This window comes from Neovison vison, chromosome 1 (assembly GCF_020171115.1).
Source record: "Neovison vison isolate M4711 chromosome 1, ASM_NN_V1, whole genome shotgun sequence".
In the NCBI taxonomy this organism is placed as follows: Eukaryota; Metazoa; Chordata; class Mammalia; order Carnivora; family Mustelidae; genus Neogale; species Neogale vison.
The window spans coordinates 193079898-193100039 of record NC_058091.1 but is presented as its reverse complement, the minus strand read 5'-3'; the positions used below and the strand labels follow the sequence as shown (position 1 = coordinate 193100039).

General features: G+C 34.9%; 1 protein-coding gene across 1 annotated transcript in view; it reads right to left on the bottom strand.

Moving 5' to 3' along the window:
* The window catches only part of ST8SIA4 (ST8 alpha-N-acetyl-neuraminide alpha-2,8-sialyltransferase 4), a 100852-nt gene that overhangs the window by 70934 nt on the left and 9776 nt on the right, over positions 1-20142 (bottom strand). The window contains 1 exon segment of the mRNA XM_044264933.1: positions 12203-12460. Coding sequence (XP_044120868.1) covers positions 12203-12460 — 258 coding nt within the window.

Below are 20142 nucleotides of genomic sequence, written 5' to 3'. Positions count from 1 at the left end.
TGAAACAAAAGGTCTCAGTCTCCCCCTCACTTATCTGGACTTAGAATATTCTGGCATACTTTTGGCACATAGTGAATAGACTTTTTTTTTAAGATTTTATTTATTTGAGAGAGAGGGAGAGTCGGGGCAGGGGCAGCAGGAGAGGGAGAGAGAACTCAAGCAGACTGTGTGCTGAGCAACGCAGGGCTCAATTCCAGGACCCAAGATCACGACTTGAGCCAAAGTGAAGGGTTGAATGCTTAGGGACACCCGGGTGGCTCAGTGGTTAAAGCCTCCGCCTTCAGGTCATGATCTCAGGGTCCTGAGATAGAGCCCTGCATCGCGCGCTGTCTGCTCAGCAGGGAGCCTGCTTCCTCCTCTCTCTCTGCCTGCCTCTCTGCCTACTTGTGATTTCTGTCTGTCAAATAAATAAATAAAATCTTAAAAAAGAAAAAAAAGAGTTGAATGCTTAACTGACTGAGCCACCTGGGTCCCCCAACAAGCAAATATTAAAAGAAAAGAATTTTCCACAAGATGGTCCGTAGGTCACAACTGGAGAAACTGTTCAACACTATAAAGTCAGTGTTTATTTTTTATTTCTTGTTTTTTGGTCCACTTTTATTAAGATATAGTTGACACATAATATTGTGTAAGTTGAATGTATACAACATGATGATTTGGTGTATGTATATATTGCGAAATACCTGCCAGAACAAGGATTATTAACATATGCATTACCTCATATGGTTACTATTATGTGTGTGTGTATATGGTTTTATATGTTTGATCTGTTTTTTAACCTACTTTGAAGAATGGCTAATGCCATTGTGGGATATCAGACATTATAATGGCATTCCTATTCTTTTCTTTTTTCAAGATTATTTATTTGACAGGGAGATAGAGAGAGAGCACAAATAGGCAGAGAGGCAGGTGGAGGGAGAGGGAGAAGCAGAGTCTCCGCCCAGCAGGGAGCCCAATGCGGGGTTCGATCCCAGGACCCTGGGATCATGAGCTGAGCTGAAGGCAGCTGCCTTATCAACTGAGTCATCCCAGCGCCCCTATAATGGCATTCCTATTCTGTTTTACATGCTAAGTCATCAAAATTTGAAATGTACCCTAATAAAGACAATCTCTCACTGGTCTTATTTCAGAGTAAATATACAACTAAAAACCTCTTGATCTAGTACAGCACAAACTATTATTTCTAATTGAAAAATATGTGTTTCCAATCTTTAGTTAAAAATAAAATATTAAACTTTGAGAAGGAGTGGAAAAAGCTCTACTGTTGCTTCCTTTCCTAACTTACTATGTATACTCAGGAAAGTCATTCAAGCTCTCTGTTCTTTGAACAAATAGAGTTTGTTAACCTAAGCTTAACTAATTCAAAGGACCAATGAGAATCAGCTAGGTTTCCTTAAGATTTATTTTTCTGGTATCCAAAAAATGTCACGTTTTAAAATGGAGCACATTTGTGTTTACTACCATTAGCCTTTTCCATCTATTATGCAATTCATATTATTCCTTTATTTTCTCAATTTGCCTTCTACTCTATCCCCTCATTATCTCCACCTTAAAAGAGTGCTTCCAGTAGTACCATTTTTATTCCCTTCTTAATTTACCTTTCACCTAGAAATCTTCCTGAAATTTAAGTTTGGTCATGTCATTCCTCTACAGAGTCGCTTTACAGACCAGACTGTGGGCAAAATGAGCCCAATTTCCTTAGCAAGGCACCATGCACCCTGTGTTACCTGTCTCCCAGTCTCGTACTCCAGCCTCACCTGGTTGCACTGGCCCACACAACCTTCTATTCCAGAATGCTGAAACCACCTGCAGACTGGAAAAGCTACTTTCTTCTATGCTCTGGCCCCTTTGTGTGTAATGGATACAGTTTGGATTTGGTCTCACTAGCTTTTCCCTCCATTCTATATTTACTTTCTCAGTCAACTCAAGTGCTGCTTCTCTCAGGAAATCATCTTGAATCCATCCACCTCATTACTAGTCTTACTTCTCTGTATAACTCTAATAAAGCAATGTGCAATGTTATTATTAGTCATTACTTTATCTCCTTCACTAGACCATGATCATTTCAAACTTAGAGACTTGCTTTTCATTTTTGCAGCTCCAATTCCTCATAAGTAGATGGATAAAAGACTGAAGGTGTTAGTTAATAAATTATAAGAAAGAACAAAGTTATGCTATTTATCACTGAAATAATAGGTACTGAAAACTTTCTATTTAGTTTTGGGGTAGATACTTTGGCCATATATCTATTTACAGATGACTTTGTTGAAAAATAGCAAATACTTTAAACCCAAAACTGAAGCCTTATTTAGAAAAAAATCTGTGGAAAGACTGATCAACTGACCATTTGGTAATGCTCAACCGATGTCAGGAAATGATAGTTTCCACAACATTATACATTAATATGAGTTATAGCATCTAAGCTTAGTTTATCATCTTACTCTGTCCTATGAGATGGATTTCATCACATTTTGCCTTATCTAGTATCTTCCTTATTGAGTGCTCTTCCTGTTTTTTTTCCTTTTATTTATATATTATCACGGTCCTTTAAAACCCCAACAAAAATAAACAAGCCAACAAACTCAAAGGGCCTTTCTTGGACTATAGGATACACTGTAAATCCTTAACAGGGCGCAATGATTCTTCATCAGGTAATTTCAACATACCTTGACATTTCCCCTTCCATACTGTTTCTCATTATGAACCTAACAGTAGACTGATCCCAAACTCTATCTATCCCAAGACCATGGAAATTATTTGCCTTTATGCTTACTGGTCTCTTTGCCTTAGATCCCTCTTTTCCACTTGTTGAATGACAAATCATCCAGATGTAAAATTATTTACTTATTTTTATTTGTCATGCTTATAAAATGCTTTGAAACATAAGCAACTGTTCATGTTTGGATAGATTCCTAGAACTGGAGTTAGTGAATAAAGAAATACACTACTTATAAGGTTAGTAGACATTATCAACCTGATTTTTGGAATAGTTACATCAATTTATACAACTGAAAGCATTTCACGGGAATGCCAATATCAACACAAGTTTGCACTTAATATTAAGAGTTTTAGGGAGGTGAACCACAAGAGACTATGGACTCTGAAAAACAATCTGAGGGGTTTGAAGTGGCAGGGGGGTGGGAGGTTGGGGTACCAGGTGGTGGGTATTATAGAGGGCACAGATTGCATGGAGCACTGGGTGTGGTGAAAAAATAATGAATACTGTTTTTCTAAAAATAAATAAATTGGAAAAAAAAGAGTTTTAATTTAAAATCCTTGCTAGATTTGCTAGATGAGAAATTATAATTTTTTAAAATAATGAATTTTTAGAGAATAAGATAAGCATTTTTAAGACAATGCTCTAAAATTTAAAATAGTTAACACTTATTTCCATTAAAAAAAAAGTCTCTTCTAGATAAAATCTCATCTGGTGGCACCTGGGTGGCTCAGTGGATTAAGCCTCTGTCTTCAGCTCAGGTCATGATCTCAGGGTCCTGGGATTGAGCCCTCATCAGGCTCTCTGCTCAGAGGGGAGCCTGCTTTCCCCTCCTCCTTTGCCTGCCTCTCTGCCTACTTGTGATCTCTCTCTGTCAAATAAATAAATAAAATCTTTAAAAAAAAATCTTCTCATTCAAGGAATTATATGGCTGGGGGAAAAAAGTTAGAGCTTTACTTCAGACCACAATCCATAATGAAGTCCATATTTGGCTTTAAGTTAAATTTTAAAAATAATAAGAAATTATAAATAATTATAATAAAATGGGAATTCTGATTTTTCCTTAGAAAAAAGATTTTATGATTAATATCAATGGAAATCACAAGGGTAGTTTTATATAAGCTATAAAATTTCATAAATTCAAAATATGAATAAATATTAAGTAAAAATATGGAAGAAATTAAATGGAGTGAATATCGCATATGCAATGGAACTATCCCTAACTTAGTAAATGGGTATTTTAATCAAAACAAACTTTTAAAAATCTTTCTAATGCCTTGGATCTGGCTCACCACTAGAAACTTCACTGTTTATAGTTAACATTTGAGTTAAGGACAAACATATTCTCTGGGATAGTGAAGAGGAAACAATCAAGGTCATTTTTATGAACACACTGAAAAGCAGAAATATTTTTTTCTTTCCCAGAAAGAGTCTATTTTGCTATACGAATTAGCATTCATAGGTCAAGAGGATGAATTAAAGTTTGCCCTAAATTACCCACTGGTGGAGAATCAAGAATTGATTGAGTCATAAAATGCATTGTATCAGTCAAGGGAAGTCAATTCCTCCATCTTTTTCTTTTTTGAAACATATTATCCTTTCTTTTAGGAAGCTAGATGATCATAAAATAATAAACATTTTTATCTTATTGCTTTAGTTTCCTGAAGAAATGTATGTCTTTACTACAGTTGTTCCTAATAATACAAACTCAGATTTTACAGACACTCCTATCTGAGAAGAGTTCCTGTCTCTTTGCATCCCATATTTTCTTTATGTTATTCAGTGTCAACTCTATACATATTTGATAAATTTGGAGAAAGTATACTTCTTGTTCATATCAGACAGTGAGAATTTACTTTTCTAGTCAACGGCCATGGCTATTAGGAAACGACAATCGCTTCTCGGCCTTTTGGATAAGATCAAGTGTAGGAAATGTAGTGACAAATTAATTTTCAACTATGACACTTAAACAATATGTGCGTTAGTATCATATAAGCTTTATAGTTTATGCATTTCTTTACTATATTTTCCAACTAATGCTTAGAAAAACATTTTAAAATAATAGGCCTATATTATCATCATCACTGGACAGTGGAAAAATGATGTTTAGGTATTTATCCAATATCATGCTTCTATTAACTACCAGGAACCCAGCTCTTTGACCCCTAGTATCTAGGGCATTTCACCATACTGCTCTTCATATTTCTGTATTTTCTTTTTAGTTGTAAGGGTTTAAATGACCTTTACTCATATATGACTCCTCTTACATATTACTTTTGAAATTCAGTGTATAATAATACATGCACACAAACCACATTTTTCTTAAGTCCTACATTAATTTGTTCACTCTGTAAATAAATAGCATAGACCTCAACATATCAATTTTGGTGCTAGATCCTGAAGACACAGGTTAAATAAACATACTGGGACTTCCAGCTTGCCTAGAGCTTAGTGTCCACATATACAGAGATGTCCAATACATCTCCAAACTTAATACATGTAAAATCACCTGAGCACTGTGATCATTCCAATTTTAGTATATGTGCTGCTGAAGCGAGCACCTGAGCACTGTGATCAAATGCACATTCTGACTCAGCAGGTCTGGTACAAGTTCTAAGTTTCTGTATTCTTAACAAGCTTCCAGGTGGTACCAGCACTAGCAGTTCAGAATTACAATTTGAGTAGCCAGATGTACTTATATAAACATATATACAAACATAGGTAGGTAGATAATTTTAATTGATCTCTCATTGCTAGTTTTGTATTTTTAGAAAATATATATAAACCAAAAAGGAAATTAGGAGGGAGCTGGTCAACCATGGCAGGAACTAAGGATGATGACCAAGAAAGGAGAAACCAAGCAAACAGAAGATGGTGATGTAGGCTGGAGGGAAGATGGGGACAGGATAGCACAGAGAAAAAGGAGGTACAAAGAAAAGAATAAATGAACAAAATTAAATTTGGAATTCTAACTAGCCCAAACAGAAAATGTGTTTTATAGTTCTTAGTTAACCATTTCTTAATCACTTAAGTCATACTTGTGATTCCTAGTACCTCTGTTTAAGCACAGTTTAAGCACAACGAATTCCTTCCTCAGAAGATTCCACATAATGTCAAAGGTAGTACAGAGGCGGACCAAGTTTACTTTTATCAGAGTGGACATAGCCTCTCTTCTACGAAAAACAAGTAAAGATGTGTTGCCTGACATTTCCTACAATCACCAGATAACCCAGAAAAAGGAAAGTATGCACAATCATTTTCCCACACCAAAGCGGGGTTGAGAAGATTACGGAAGATAGAATGAGAGTTTGTTCTCCATCATCTCTCATTATCAATATTAAGAAATACCTGAATATTTTTGTCATTAGAAAAATCACTATTGCTAAACATAAAATTCTTGAGCATAGACAGCACAAATATTAGAATGTATCATAACATAAATTCACATGGGAGTAAATTATCTGAAAAAAATTGAAAAATACCTTCAGGAGAATTTAAAAGCACTTTAAATATTGTTTTCCAAAGTCCAAAACAATTTTCACTGCTTAGTGTTAAGACATACACTGTTATAATAATTTTACAACTATACAAAGTTTAAAAAAAATTTAAAGGATACTTTTAAACAAATTGTTTTTGTTTAAAAGTAGCTTTCTAAACCTATTTTCCTTTGTCTATGATGATATGGAAATGATATATATTGTCTTCTAAACTCTAAATTCTTGAAATTCTACAGCATACTTTTAGGTATGTCCATGTAGAATAAACAGGACAGATATTTTGTAGAGCAATTCTATCACTTGTGGACTCTGTGAGTAGGGGAATTGTGGATGAAGTTTAGATGAAGAGATGTAGTTTATATGATCATCTCAGTTTCTAAATTAGTGAAGCACAGAAAGAAGTCCAACTTCAATGAATATCATTACTGTGAACTCTGCTTGGACTTGAACTCTATACTGGGTAAGGCTTTTCCTATGCAGCACTGATTCTCTCTCTCCAACAGTGAGCATATGTCAAGCCTCCCAAATACAAAATATAGACATTCATATCAATAGGATAATTTCTCCAATGCTTACCAATTTTTAATGTAGTGATGAAGAGTCTAGTGATATTCTTCTTCTTCATGGGATATTAAAAAGAGCTACTGGAATGAAATCTGGCTCAGAGAAAGTGCTATTCAGATTATCCCACAGATTGTGTGTCAAGTGTAAAAGTGGGCCCGGATATCCTATGGTGCAACTATAGAAGAAGTCACAGGCTCTTTAGAGTGACTGGAATATTGTTCCGTATCTTATAAGTCTATTGATGGCTTAGCTAATTCTGTAAGGTATATAATGTAGCTGTTCAGTATGTTCTGGTTTGTGTATGTCAGGCTGTCAAGACAGTTCATGGCACTATACTAATGTCTTGTAATGCCCTACGGTATCTTCTTAGAATGTACTGTGTGTGACAACTGAAGATTTGTTACCTATCTAGAGTTCTTCTGGAATTTTCAAAGACTTCATGTAAAATTCTGTGTTTGAACAGTCTCATTCAGTACAGGAAGCATACCTCATATGCTCTTTCAAATATTTTCTATCATTCTGCATAATTTGAAGTACCAATGCTGGCCAAAGACAAGTATTTTAGATTTTACCATGTGTCTTTAGAGACTTCTTATTTCAGTGATTATTCCCGGCCCCACAGAGACAGGCCTCCTGCAAGAAGGAACGTAATGTGAAGATAATCATTCTGTAATTGTATTCCACTCATGACTGGCCCATGGTTGGCACTCATAAAGTTGTGGGTTTTTTTTTCTTTTAAGATTTTATTTATTTATCTAACAGGGGGAGACACAGCAAAAGAGGGAACACAAGCAGGGGGAGTGGGAGAGGGAGAAGCAGGCTTCCCACCAAGCAGGGAGCCTGATGGCAGGGCTCGATCACAGCACTCCGTGATGAGTACCTGAGCCAAAGGCAGATGCCTAATGACTGAGCTACCCAGGCGCCCCGGCACTCATCAAGTTTTGTTGCATGAATGAACTAATGTAGTAAGTTACTACTACTTTTGAAAAAATAATTTAATGTAATGACAGTAAGAATAATACCAAACAAATGTATTTCAATGGGTAGAATTGTAGTTAATGTGGCACTTGGATGGGAGAAGAATTTGAGACAATCATTTGTGAAGGCCTCTAAATGTCCTGGTTCTATAAATACCGGTACAAATGAATGTTTCACAATTTTAAAATCACATACATTTTTCCTTCTTTGGTCTATACACAACATTAAAATAATGTTAGAAGTGTAACAGTAGCCAACTGAGTATTTGGAATGTCTTCTTTTTATTAATTAATAAAATAAAGCTATCATTAGGCATAAAATTGTACTTCTCTTTTCTTAAAAATGCCCTAGATACAGATTTTATTTGAAGAGAAGAAGAGCTTATCCCAGACAGGAAAAGAGAATATTGGAGATAAAATTATACATCCCACAGAACATTCTTTCTGTATAGATCCCAGCCTGTGCCAACTCCATGGATGCAGAAGCACATAAAAGAAAGTCATAGTCTCCTCTGGTTTCAGGTGGCAGATTCAGAGAATTCAAAATGCCTATATCCAGAGAAGTAGGTCTAATGAATAATATTAAAATAATATTTCCCTTCCTGCCATTTGTGACAACATGGATTGAGATTGAGGATACTCTGCTGAGTGAAGTCAGAGAAATATTTTGTATATCGTTTAATGTGGACTCTGTTACTTAAGAACATTTCCCTGTTATTAAAAAAAATATATATATAATGCATACACACACATATATAATGCATACACACACACATATATATAAAATGCATACACACATAGATTTTACAAATAAATTCAGTATTTAATCAGTTATTAGAGAATCTAAACTAGGCTTTAACTTATTTTTCTATCTTTCTCTTACTTAAAATATCATATTGACTAGAGCTTTTATTTTGTGTAATGTCCCTCTGAAGCCAACATTTAATTTAATTGATTAATTCATGATACAAACTGCCACTAAAGGAGTCTATTTTTTAGGAGAGAAAAATGCATGGTGTGTGTGTGTGTGTGTGTGTGTATGTGTTTGTATTTATGAATAGCTACCATTATATGTGCAAATACACAAATAGGTACTTTTCACAGAATAATTTTAAAATACTTATGTGGGGTATTAAAAATAGCATTCTCCAAAATCATATTCACAGGACAATATGCCACGTATATATGCCATGCCCTCTTCCCCCAATACTACAACTGCTTGGAAGAATAGATAACTGTTGGCATATAATAATGCACTGTACATCATTACACAAAAAAGACAGCATTTTAGTTCTATAAAGTCTATTTATATTATATTTTATTTCTATAAAGTCCTTTTGAAAAAACTAAAGATGAGACTTAAAGTTTAATTAATGTGAAATGAAGATTTTCTCTACAAGTAATGCTTTGGTTTATTAAGTTAGAGGTCAGGTTGAATGTAATACCTAGATGAACCTGATCCTTGAGGGGTCACTAGACTAATCAGTGCAGTCCAGGCATGATGGATTTCTCTTAACAAACAGGAGAAGTGGAAAACAAATAAACAACCTGAGAACACAAGCTATACATGCAATCAAATTACCAAAAGTATCTATAGATATGCAGATACAGACACAGTACATTTCTAAGAAGGTGAGAAACTTGAAAGATTCTAAAGATTGTTACTAAAATTTGTAACAACTTCAACCAGGTTGATATGGGTGGGAGACTAATGCAAAGATTGAGGCTCTGATGGAGTTTTACAGGAAAAATCCTTCACGGTGTTCTAGGGTAAAAGAGATGTGTATAATAATGAATGGTCAAACATATGTGGGGAAGGAAAAGGTATTTAGCACATAGATGATGAGACAAAACTCCGTGAGAAAGACAAGAGCTTCAGAAAGGACTGAAGTTTGGTATAATGATATGTCATTGAGGACTATTGTGTCTAGGAGACTCAAATGAATGAACTCCCTAAATAGCTATGATACAACCAAGATTGTTTTCCGGCAGAGATTTTATTTCTAATCATGAGCGGACTCTTGCTAAGTTTGCCTCATAAAATCAGAAACCTTATCCTAACCTAAAATCAGAAACATTTCCCTAATACATACTTTAATCTAAAATATTCCAACTTCTATTTTTGGAAGCTAGTAAAATCCAGGAGGAAAAGAAAATAAAAATAATTATGGTGATAATTTTCATGTTTTTCATTAAGATGGTTTTCCTCATTTTTGAAGGGATTGGTCATTATTTTGTTCTTGTTAAATAAGTTTTAAAAATAATTATAGCTTAGAAAAGTATAAATAACTTCTTGAAGTTCTATTCCTAAAAAAAGTCCACCATTTGCTCAATACCAATTTGTTCAAATACCATTTGCTCAAATACCAGTAAGTGACTTGTAACAGATAGATAACAAAGTTCTGGAGATATAATGTATAACATAGTGATTATAGTGAATAATACTGTAATATGTATTTCAAAGTTCCTAAAATACTAGGTCTTAATTGTTCTTATTATAAGAAAGAAGTGGTAATTATGTGAACTGACAGAAGTATTAAGACTACAGTCTTAATTTCAAAGTCAGAAATGGGGCTGAACCCAGTAAGTTAAATATAGATACCAAGGTTTAAGCTATATAGAGCCCAGGGTTAAAGCTTAGAGGGATATAAGAACAAGGAGTCAGTCACATGCAGATCCAGTATTAAACTTAAAAATTCTTTCCTTTACATTGGAATTAATTTCTATTTCTGTAAAATCTTTACTTCATTTTTCCTGACCTCTGATTTTTAGTCTCTTCAGAAATTTTAGAAGCCTTATTTTTTCTTTTTTAAAAAAATTTATATATTTTTTAATTTGTCAGAGAGACAGAGAGCACAAGCAGAGCGAATAGCAAGCAGAGGGAGAAGCAGACTCCCCGCTGAGCAGAGAGCCTGTGGGACTCCATCCTAGGACCCTGGGATCATGACCTGAGTTGAAAGCAGCCACTTAACCCACTGAGCCACCCAAGCATCCTAGCCTTCCTTAGTTTTTCTTCACATCTTCACACAGTCTTCAATGTTTGGAGCTCATTACCTCCATTTCCAGTGTAATTCCCTAATTAAATATTTCCCTTCTTTTTGGAGACAATTTTGTTTGTACATCTACATGTTGACAGAGACCCTCTCCCCCAACCACAACTCAGTCTAATCAATTTAAGAGTTCAAGTTTTTAAAGGCTCAGCTGGATCTACAATCAATCTTTGATTCTGCTTCCAACTGAGAAAAGGTAAAACAATAAAGTAAAATGTTCATAGTTATATTCATAGTTATTCACCTGGTAGTGTTCTATTATAATAATTTTTCATGGCTATTATTGTTTTATGGAAAAATTTCCTATTTATGGTTAATACTTATATAATTAATTACATTTATTTTAAAGACTATATTTCAAAATAGTTCATTCAAGATCTATACTTTCACAGGCTGACTTCCAGCATAACCTCAAGACTCCAGACCATCAACAGAGCAAATTGGTATGCCTTCCTGTCTGTCTTCACATTGAAACATTTCATATTCAACATACATACTTCATTCATTCAGCAAATTTTCCCAAAGAACTAAAACAAGCCAAAACATATGTCTCGATGCATGAACTGGAAATGGAAAGCTATATCTATGTTGTCATCACAATCCCATTTCTATTGCTGTGTTTCTTTCAGTTCATCTAAAGTTAACCAAACACATGACTCATCAAACATCTGCTGACCATCAATGAAAAACAGGTATGTTTAGTTATGTGAGAAAAAGCAAAAACCAAAATATACTATCATACACAAATATCACATATAAAGAATAATGCAGGCAATTTGGTGCAAGATATCAAATGTAAACTTGTTTATATACTTTTTAAAAACTTTATAAACTTGTCATATTCTTAGAATCTGATAAATAATTGTCATTAAAAGGGTAAAATTACTTATATCTATCATTACACAGAAATGTTCAAATATAATTTATTGTATGTAAAAAGGATTAAAAATATAATCAATTAAGTGGATTAAATGAATTAATCCTTTCACCAATATAAAAATTAACTATTAATTAACTAATAAATAGCCATTAGCTATATTAGTGAATGAATTAATATTAAATTAATGACATAAAGAAAAACTATTAATAAAAGTCATTTTCCTGTGTATTAAGTCTAATATAATTATCATTTGGCAAAAAAAAAAGCTATTATGAATCTTACTGCTATAATAAGATACAATAATTTCCTTTCTTTTCAGTGATACAGTAATTTTAATTTTATATCCCAGGGTAAACGTAAATTTGGATACTACACAGAAAAACTTATCATAAATAAGTATTTGAACTTTCAATAATCCTTAACATTAATATTAGAATTATACGTTTCTGTCAGTTTTCTATACCTCAGTAAAACATCTCTGAAGAAACTACAATCTTTAGGAACAGAAGAATGCTCACCTTATTACAAAGTTGTGACTGTCAATCTCCTTTCCACATTCACTATCTAGCAGAATGCCAGAATTTCCAACAACTGCACAGGTCTTAAATCTGCGATTTTTCATTGGTGAGACTTCAGGTAGGAGGCTGTGAAGATCCTGAGAAATATTTAATGTCCTGCGCCTGTCTAGCACATAGTGTATGACATCACCAGGCTTAAAACTGCTCTTGACCACTGAGACATCTCTTTCCGCATCTAGGAAACGAAGAATGTTCTTCCTATATTGAAATACAAGCAAAGTTTTCCATTAATGACAACATATCCAAGAGATGGTACTATCATGTACAAAATAAGATATGAGAAAATGTAAACTGAACATTACTAATCTTAAATTGTAAGGTGGTACTTAAATCAACCAATTAAATAGATTCTACTGATACTGAATTTGTTCTTAAAAAATCACTTGCAATTATCATATGGTTTCACTTATTTGTGGAGCATAACAAATAGCATGGAGGACAAGGGGCGTTAGAGAGGAGTAGGGAATTTGGGTAAATTGGAAGGGGAGGTGAACCATGAGAGACTATGGACTCTGAAAAACAATCTGAGGGGTTTGAAGTGGCGGGGGGGCGGGTGGGAGGTTGGGGTACCAGGTGGTGGGTATTATAGAGGGCACGGCTTGCATGGAGCACTGGGTGTGGTGAAAAAATAATGAATAATGTTTTTCTGAAAATAAATAAATTGAAAAAAAATCACTTGCATAGAGTTTCTCAATGATTGGTAAATAAATATAGTATATAGTATATACATCTAGTTATAGAGTGAAAAAAGATACAGAAAATATATTTGGGTATAGCCACTGTGGAAAACAGTATGGAAATTCCTCAAAAAATTAAAAACAGAACTATCTTACAACCCAACAATCACATGACCAAGTATTTACCCAAAGGATACAAAAATACTGATTCAGGGGCGCCTGGGTGGCTCAGTGGGTTAAGCTGCTGCCCTCGGCTCAGGTCATGATCTCAGGGTCCTGGGATCGAGTCCCACATCGGGCTCTCTGCTCAGCAGGGAGCCTGCTTCCCCATCTCTCTCTCTCTCTGCCTGCCTCTCTGCCTACTTGTGATCTCTCTCTGTCAAATAAATAAATAAAATAAAATAAAAAATACTGATTCATAGCGTTGCATACACCCCAAAGTTTATAGCAGCACTATTAGAAATAGTGAAATTATGGAAAGAGCCCAAATGTCCATCAGCTGATGAATGGATAAAGAATGGATAAAGAGATGTGATATATACACTCAACCATCAAAAAGAATGAAATCTTGTTATTTGCAGCAACGTGGGTGGAGCTAGAGTATATTATGCTAAGCAAAATCCATCAGAGAAAGACAAATAGCATATGATTTCACTCCTATGTGGAATTTAAGAAACAAAACAGATGAACATAGGGGAAGAGAAAAAAAGAAAAAAAGAGAGACTCTTAACTATAAAGAACAAACTGAGGGTTTCTGGAAGGAAGGTGGGCAGGAGATGGGCTAAATGGGTGATGGGTATTAAGGAAGGCACTGATTGTGATGAGCACTGGGTATTATCTAAGTGATGAATCACTAAATTCTACTCCTGAAACCAGGATTATACTATACGTTAACTAACAAGAATTTAAATAAAAACTTGAAGAAAAAAAAATAAGAAAAATTAGTTTATTAAATAAAATGAAAATACCATGATTTGGCTTTGCATAACTAGATATTCTGCTAGCTTTAATTAATTCTCTATACTAATTTTGTTTTGTTTAATATTGTCTAGTTAAGGTAAACAGAAATAACTCAAAGTGGTTTGGAATCATATCTTACTTAATTCTATTAAAAGGATTAAATTTCCTAATACATTTATACACATTAATCCAAATCATGTGTATATTACAATTATTTGAAGAAGAGTTAAAACTATACGATCTGAAAGTTTCCTTTGAAGCTCAAGAATCCAGGAAGAAAAATGGGTATGTTAGAGGGAAAAAAATGGATAGACAGAACACCACACTATGCCTGGCAGAGATAGCTAATTGTTCCTTAGTGTTCTTCCTTCCAGTCTTCCTTTTAGTATTTGTATCTTCTAAGTTTTACTGAGGCACATGAATCTTCAACGAAAAAATTTCCATTTACCTACCCAAGTGCATCTGGGTTTGGTCATGTGAGTTTTCTTACATGGGATATGAGCAGATCACGTGCATGGCTATACAAGAGAGAAAAAAACCTCCAACTTGTTTGAACTATAGTATTTTAAAGTATCACTCTCTTTTGTTACGGAAGCTTAGCCTCTCCCACACATGATAAAAAGAAACCGATAACAGATGTGAGATGTTGAATAAACAAGTAGGTAAATGCTAAGTTAGATGGTGGAAAATGAAAATAAAATAGAGCTAGTTAGAAAGCTAGCGACCTTGGCATTATATAGCAAAGCACTTGATAACATGATTGTCTGAAGTAATTTGGAAGTCAAATCCTATATCTAATAAGCCTGTTGCTCTTGGAGACATGGTTAAAAAGTGTTTGTATGCTGTTTCATGTTAGTTGCCCCTTCTAGCAAGGCACTAAAAAAGCAAAGTCAGGAATGAAACAGCCAAGTTGCAGGCTCAGAAGGTAGGAATGTCTCTGGCAATAAATGGCCTGTATGTAAACTGTGTGGAGACTGTGTGAAAGTGTGGAAACTGAGACCTCCAAAATGTTTTTAATACCCCAGTTAGCAAGAAATAAAACTATAGATCAGAGTCATTCCAGGAGCAAGAGTATTTGCCTTCCCACCGAAGTTTATAGATTCAAATAAGTTAGGCAGAAAAGGAAGGGAGAAAAGGGTTAGGCTAGAACAGGGAGAGTCAGAGACTGAAGAACTATTCAGGTGAAATCTTTGGGTGCAGTTACTTATCCCAGGAATGGAGTATAAGGAAATGGCCCAGGAGCCTACTAAGTTTTTGAGGGAATTATATAGCCAAAGAAACTATGAGCCTGCCTACAAAAGTCTGAGACCACCTCATTCTCCAGAGAACACATACCAGCTAGAAGCAATCTGGGAAAACCCTCTCCAGACTGGAGATTGGATATTATTTACAGAAGTGCTCTTATTGTAAGCTTGTATTTCCAGAGTGCTAAAAACAATACCATTATTAAAACATTTAAGATACGACAGACATCGTTTCCTTTAGTGCTGTTACTGTTTAAGCTCTATCCATTCATAAATTTTAGTACTGAGACAATATGACCTACTCGCATTATTCCACCAAAAGGGCAATTCTCCCAGTCCCAGGTATACGCCAGAAACATGGCTAGCAGGAAGAGATGGAAAATAAGTCAAATATTTCTTTTTTGTTTATTTTGGTTTGCTTTAAATAGGTCCCGGTTTAATTTGTAGTCTTATTAGAAAACCAGTTGGCTGAAAACTTTGGCCAGGTTTGATACATAAAAGATACATCCATTAACTCTCATAAGGGATACATAAGGGATACATCCATTAACTCTTTGGAAAAGAAAATATTTTTTTTGAATTTTTTTCTTCAATCAGAATATCAGGTTTGTTAAGTAGAATTTATACAGGAAAGCTTGTTTAAATGCCTACAGATGAAATTTAAAAATTAATAGTAATACTATCAGGCACCATAACGGTTCATCTTAACAAAGTACAGATTACATATGAAGACAATTGCCAGAAAAATCAACAACTTTCAGTTGTATGAACAGCAGAAAACTGACAAGTCTTGCCTTATGGTAAGCACATTTAGTTCTTCACAAAAGTTAAGCAGCACCAGGAACAGCAATCCATAGAAACTTCTGTATCTACTTATTAACTACCATTTGTTTGGGGGAAAAAATTTAGCAATGCCTGACACCTGTATTTCAAAAAATAATCTCATTTCCTGTGGAAATGACAAGGCTGGCTCTAAAATAAAGATTGCACGGATGTGGTCAAATCACCAAACTAGCTGGTATTATCATTTTCCTTTGAACATAGTTTAAAGTGTGCGTTTTAGATACTTGAAGATGTAACTTGCAAGTAGTGAAATGTTTACAAGTGTGAAGCGAATAGACCAGAGATTCAGATTTGGAAGAAGACTCTTTAACTTGGAAATCCAAAAGGGAAAATCCCTTTATTCACAAAACAAGTTAACACTTCTATGCTTGTCAACTGATGGTACAAGGGACTTTACAATAATAGCATCTTTGCTGTCTTACAGAAATTTAGCAGCAAAATATTTTAAACACAGGTCCTCTACATTCCTGAGTATAAGAGAGCATCTTTAATGTGTTCACTCTTAGGGAAAATTGATACTAAAATGTAAAACGTGGACAATAAGAGTTCAGCGAAATTTCAGGGACACCTGGGGGGCTCAGTTCGCTAAGTGTCTGCCTTGGGCTCAGGTCAAGATACCAAGGTCCAGGGATAGAGCCCTGTGTAGGGTTCCCTACTCAATGGGGAGCCTGCTTCTCCCTCTCCCTCTGCTCCTCCCTGGGATCATGCTCTCTCTTTCTCTCTCTCAAATAAATAAATAAAATCTTTAAAAAGAAAAAAAGAAGTTCAGCAAAATTTCTAAAGATACCACATTGCCTAACTCTTGAGATAAATGACATAATTATTAAATGCAGATAACACTATGTGTTCTTCCAATATTGTTTTTATAGGCTCAATGATTGTTTATTCTGTTACAGAAGTATTTGCATTTTTAAACTTAAAGAAGGGTGAAAGGAAACCTTGAATGTTTCCAGTATGTTCTTTTTCTTACACTGAACTAAATTTCAGTTTCCATGTTAGGGCTTACATCTATGCATGGAATATTATTTGAGCTAAGATTCCTGGTATAAGATTCAAGAAAAACTGAAAATAATTACAATGAGTGAACAATATTGTGGCTACAATGCTTAACATTTTTTTTTGGAAACAGTAAGGAAAGTTTAGGGTCTTTTTTTTCCCCCCTCCCTAGCAAGCTGTAGTGATTTTTTATTTTATTTTTTAAAGAATTTTACTTATTTGGGCACCTGGGTGGCTCAGTGGGTTAAAGCCTCTGCATTCGGCTGGGGTCATGATCCCAGGGTCCTGGGATCGAGCCCTGCATCGGGCTCCCTCCTATTAAGCAGGGAGCCCGCTTCCCCCCCCCCACCACCTACTTGTGATCTCTGTCAAATAAGTAAATAAAAAATCTTTAAAAAAACCCAATTTTAGTTATTAAATTGAGAGATAGATAGAAACATGCACAAGTGTAGGGAAGAGGAAAGGAAGAGGGAGAGGGACAAGCAGACTTCTTGCTGAGCACAAAGCCCAACTCGGACTAGATCTTGGGAACCCTGGGATCAAGACCTGAGCCCAAGGCAGACACCTAATGAACTGAGCCACTGAGGGACCGCTAGGCATTTTTTAGATTATAGATGTAATGGACTATAAAAAGTTCTGTAGATTTGTTTAGTTGTTATTCACACTGTAGGCATATAAAAAAAAAGAAAACTAGTGCTTAAATATAATTAACTAAATGTCATTGGAAGCATGAAAAACTTTCAGTGAACTGAATAATATTTTCAGAATCACCAAGAAGAACATGTATGCTTTTGCTCAGATAACTGACATAAGTGAAGAGAGTAAACAAAATTATTTCAAAATGAGAGATAGAAAGGAAATTCAGTTTAATTTCTGGGTTCTAAAGACACATGAATCAACCAAAGCTAAAGTTTAATATTCAGGCTGTCTCAATACTAGTTTTCCTGATAAGGGAAGAAGTCATTACCAGATATTTAAAGCAAGGGGTTGTGTTTTCTGTGTGTGACTGAAAAAAAGGATCTGTTATTGGTCTTTAACTGTCATTCCGTGGGCAAAAAGTAACTTTTGAAACCCTATTAATAAGCAAAAATCTAAATTCAGCAAATGTTTTAAGGTTAAAGATAACTGAAAGAATCTGAAAATGTGTTTCACTTTCAGTGAGACTAAAAATCTTAGTCATAAAGATTATTTTTTGTTAGGCAATGCTGGTTTAAACTGAAAGGCTGGTTGAGACTGTTCAACCGACAGGAACAGATTCTATACAGAAACTTTTCAACTGAATTTTCAAGTAGAACTTCCCTTTCAACATCACACATCACTTGAAATAGCAGCTGCAGAGTTCCAGAGAATTAATTTACTAAACATTGTTTTCACTTGTGAAATGTTAAATATAGCTAACCTATCACCAGGTGCCACTCTTTCTTCTCTGTAGGTTTCTTGTCAACAACAAGCATACGTGCTGCGGCAACTAAAATTTAATCTAAATGACACTGTTGACTCCATCAGTGAGCATTGTTAAGACAAATCTTACAGCTGGGATGCATCACGAGTTGAGAAGCAAACTGGGTTATGATACGTATATGAGGAATCAGGTTTTGCACACTTTGGACTTGAGACAAAAATCGCCGAATCAATTCAATTGTTACTAACGTGGTTTACTAAAAAGAAATTGAAAAAGGTTTAAGAAGCGTCAAGCGTTTCATTACGCCTACAAAAAAGCAGAGAGAACACACAATTTTTTGTCTCAAAGATTATTTTCGCAAGGCAACATTCTTCAAAGCACTGGAAGAACATAACCTGTAGCTTGTTAGGGCTTCTGAGCTTAGGGTCCCAGCTGTTACAGAAAGATATTCTAGTATCAAAGAAAAATCCTATGCAGCCAAATGAAAAGGCAAAATGGTCTCAAAATGCTTGAAGAAAAGCATTTCTTTTAGTTTAATTTACTCCGCAGAAGGCCATTTGGTTATTTGACCCAGAATTCAGTAGTACTGGATGAATAATATATTTTGTTATTTTGGAGCAGAAAAACTCTCCACTCTGTGTACTTCATAAGGCTACATTTTTAGGATTAATATAGAGTCCTCCAGGAAATTTGTTTCATGATAAGAGCTTTGGTTCTAGTTAGGCCTAGTTCTGAAGCTTGACTCTGCCACTAACAAGTTACGTGACCCAAGACATTCTCCTCTGGCTACTTACTGAACAAAGTAAGTAGAAGAAGTGCATGTGGACCTTTCCTTAAAGTGAATCCATGCCTGCAACAGTAAGTTCTTTTTGGTAGGTAAGCGTATATAAATTCGCGATTATGTTTAGTTAACCTGCAAGTTTGATCTGTTTAAAAACCTTGACAGGTGATGACATTGACTTGAAAATACTCTAATTATGATGTGTGTTGATGAGTAGCTAAGCTCATACAACTCTATGCGTCCACATTTGGGTTTTTTTTTTTAATTTTTTAAATTTAATTTAACTTTTTTCAGTGTTCCAAATAAACAATGAATTTTGGAACATATTTGGTATTTTAATTCCTTAGGTTTCTTAAGGGGAAAAAAAGATAAACAACCTAAAGATGGGGAAGAAAGGGTGAAGTCACAAGTGTTGGACAAGACCACATATTCTCTTTGAACAATGTTTATAGATTTACTCACAAACATCTGATGAATCTTAAATATGTTATTTCTTTTTTTTAAAATTTTATTTACTTATCTGGCAGAGAGAAAAAGAGAGAGGGAGCACAAGCAGGGGAAGCAGAAGAGGGAGAAGAAGGCTTCCCGCTGAGCAGGGAGCCCGATCTGGGGGCTACATCTCAGGACCCTGGGATCATGACCTGAATCAAAGGCAAATATTCAACTGACTGATCCACCCAGAAGCCACAGGTATGTCATTTCTTAGCTTACAGTAAAAAAGAACAAACTACTAGCAGTAAAATCAAGTCCATAACCAAGGTAATTATTTTAATTGTGAAGTTAGCTGTGGAATGGATAAATTCTTCTAAATCGTTGATGAATTTCCAAAGCACAATGAAGGTGAAACCACCTCTCTCAAAAAACTCCCCAGAGGTACAGTTGCTTGATGAACATACATGAATTAATTCTTGATGAGTTTACGAAAGTACCAGAGTATATATAGGGCTGAAAAAATTAGTAATAAGAAAAAAATCATT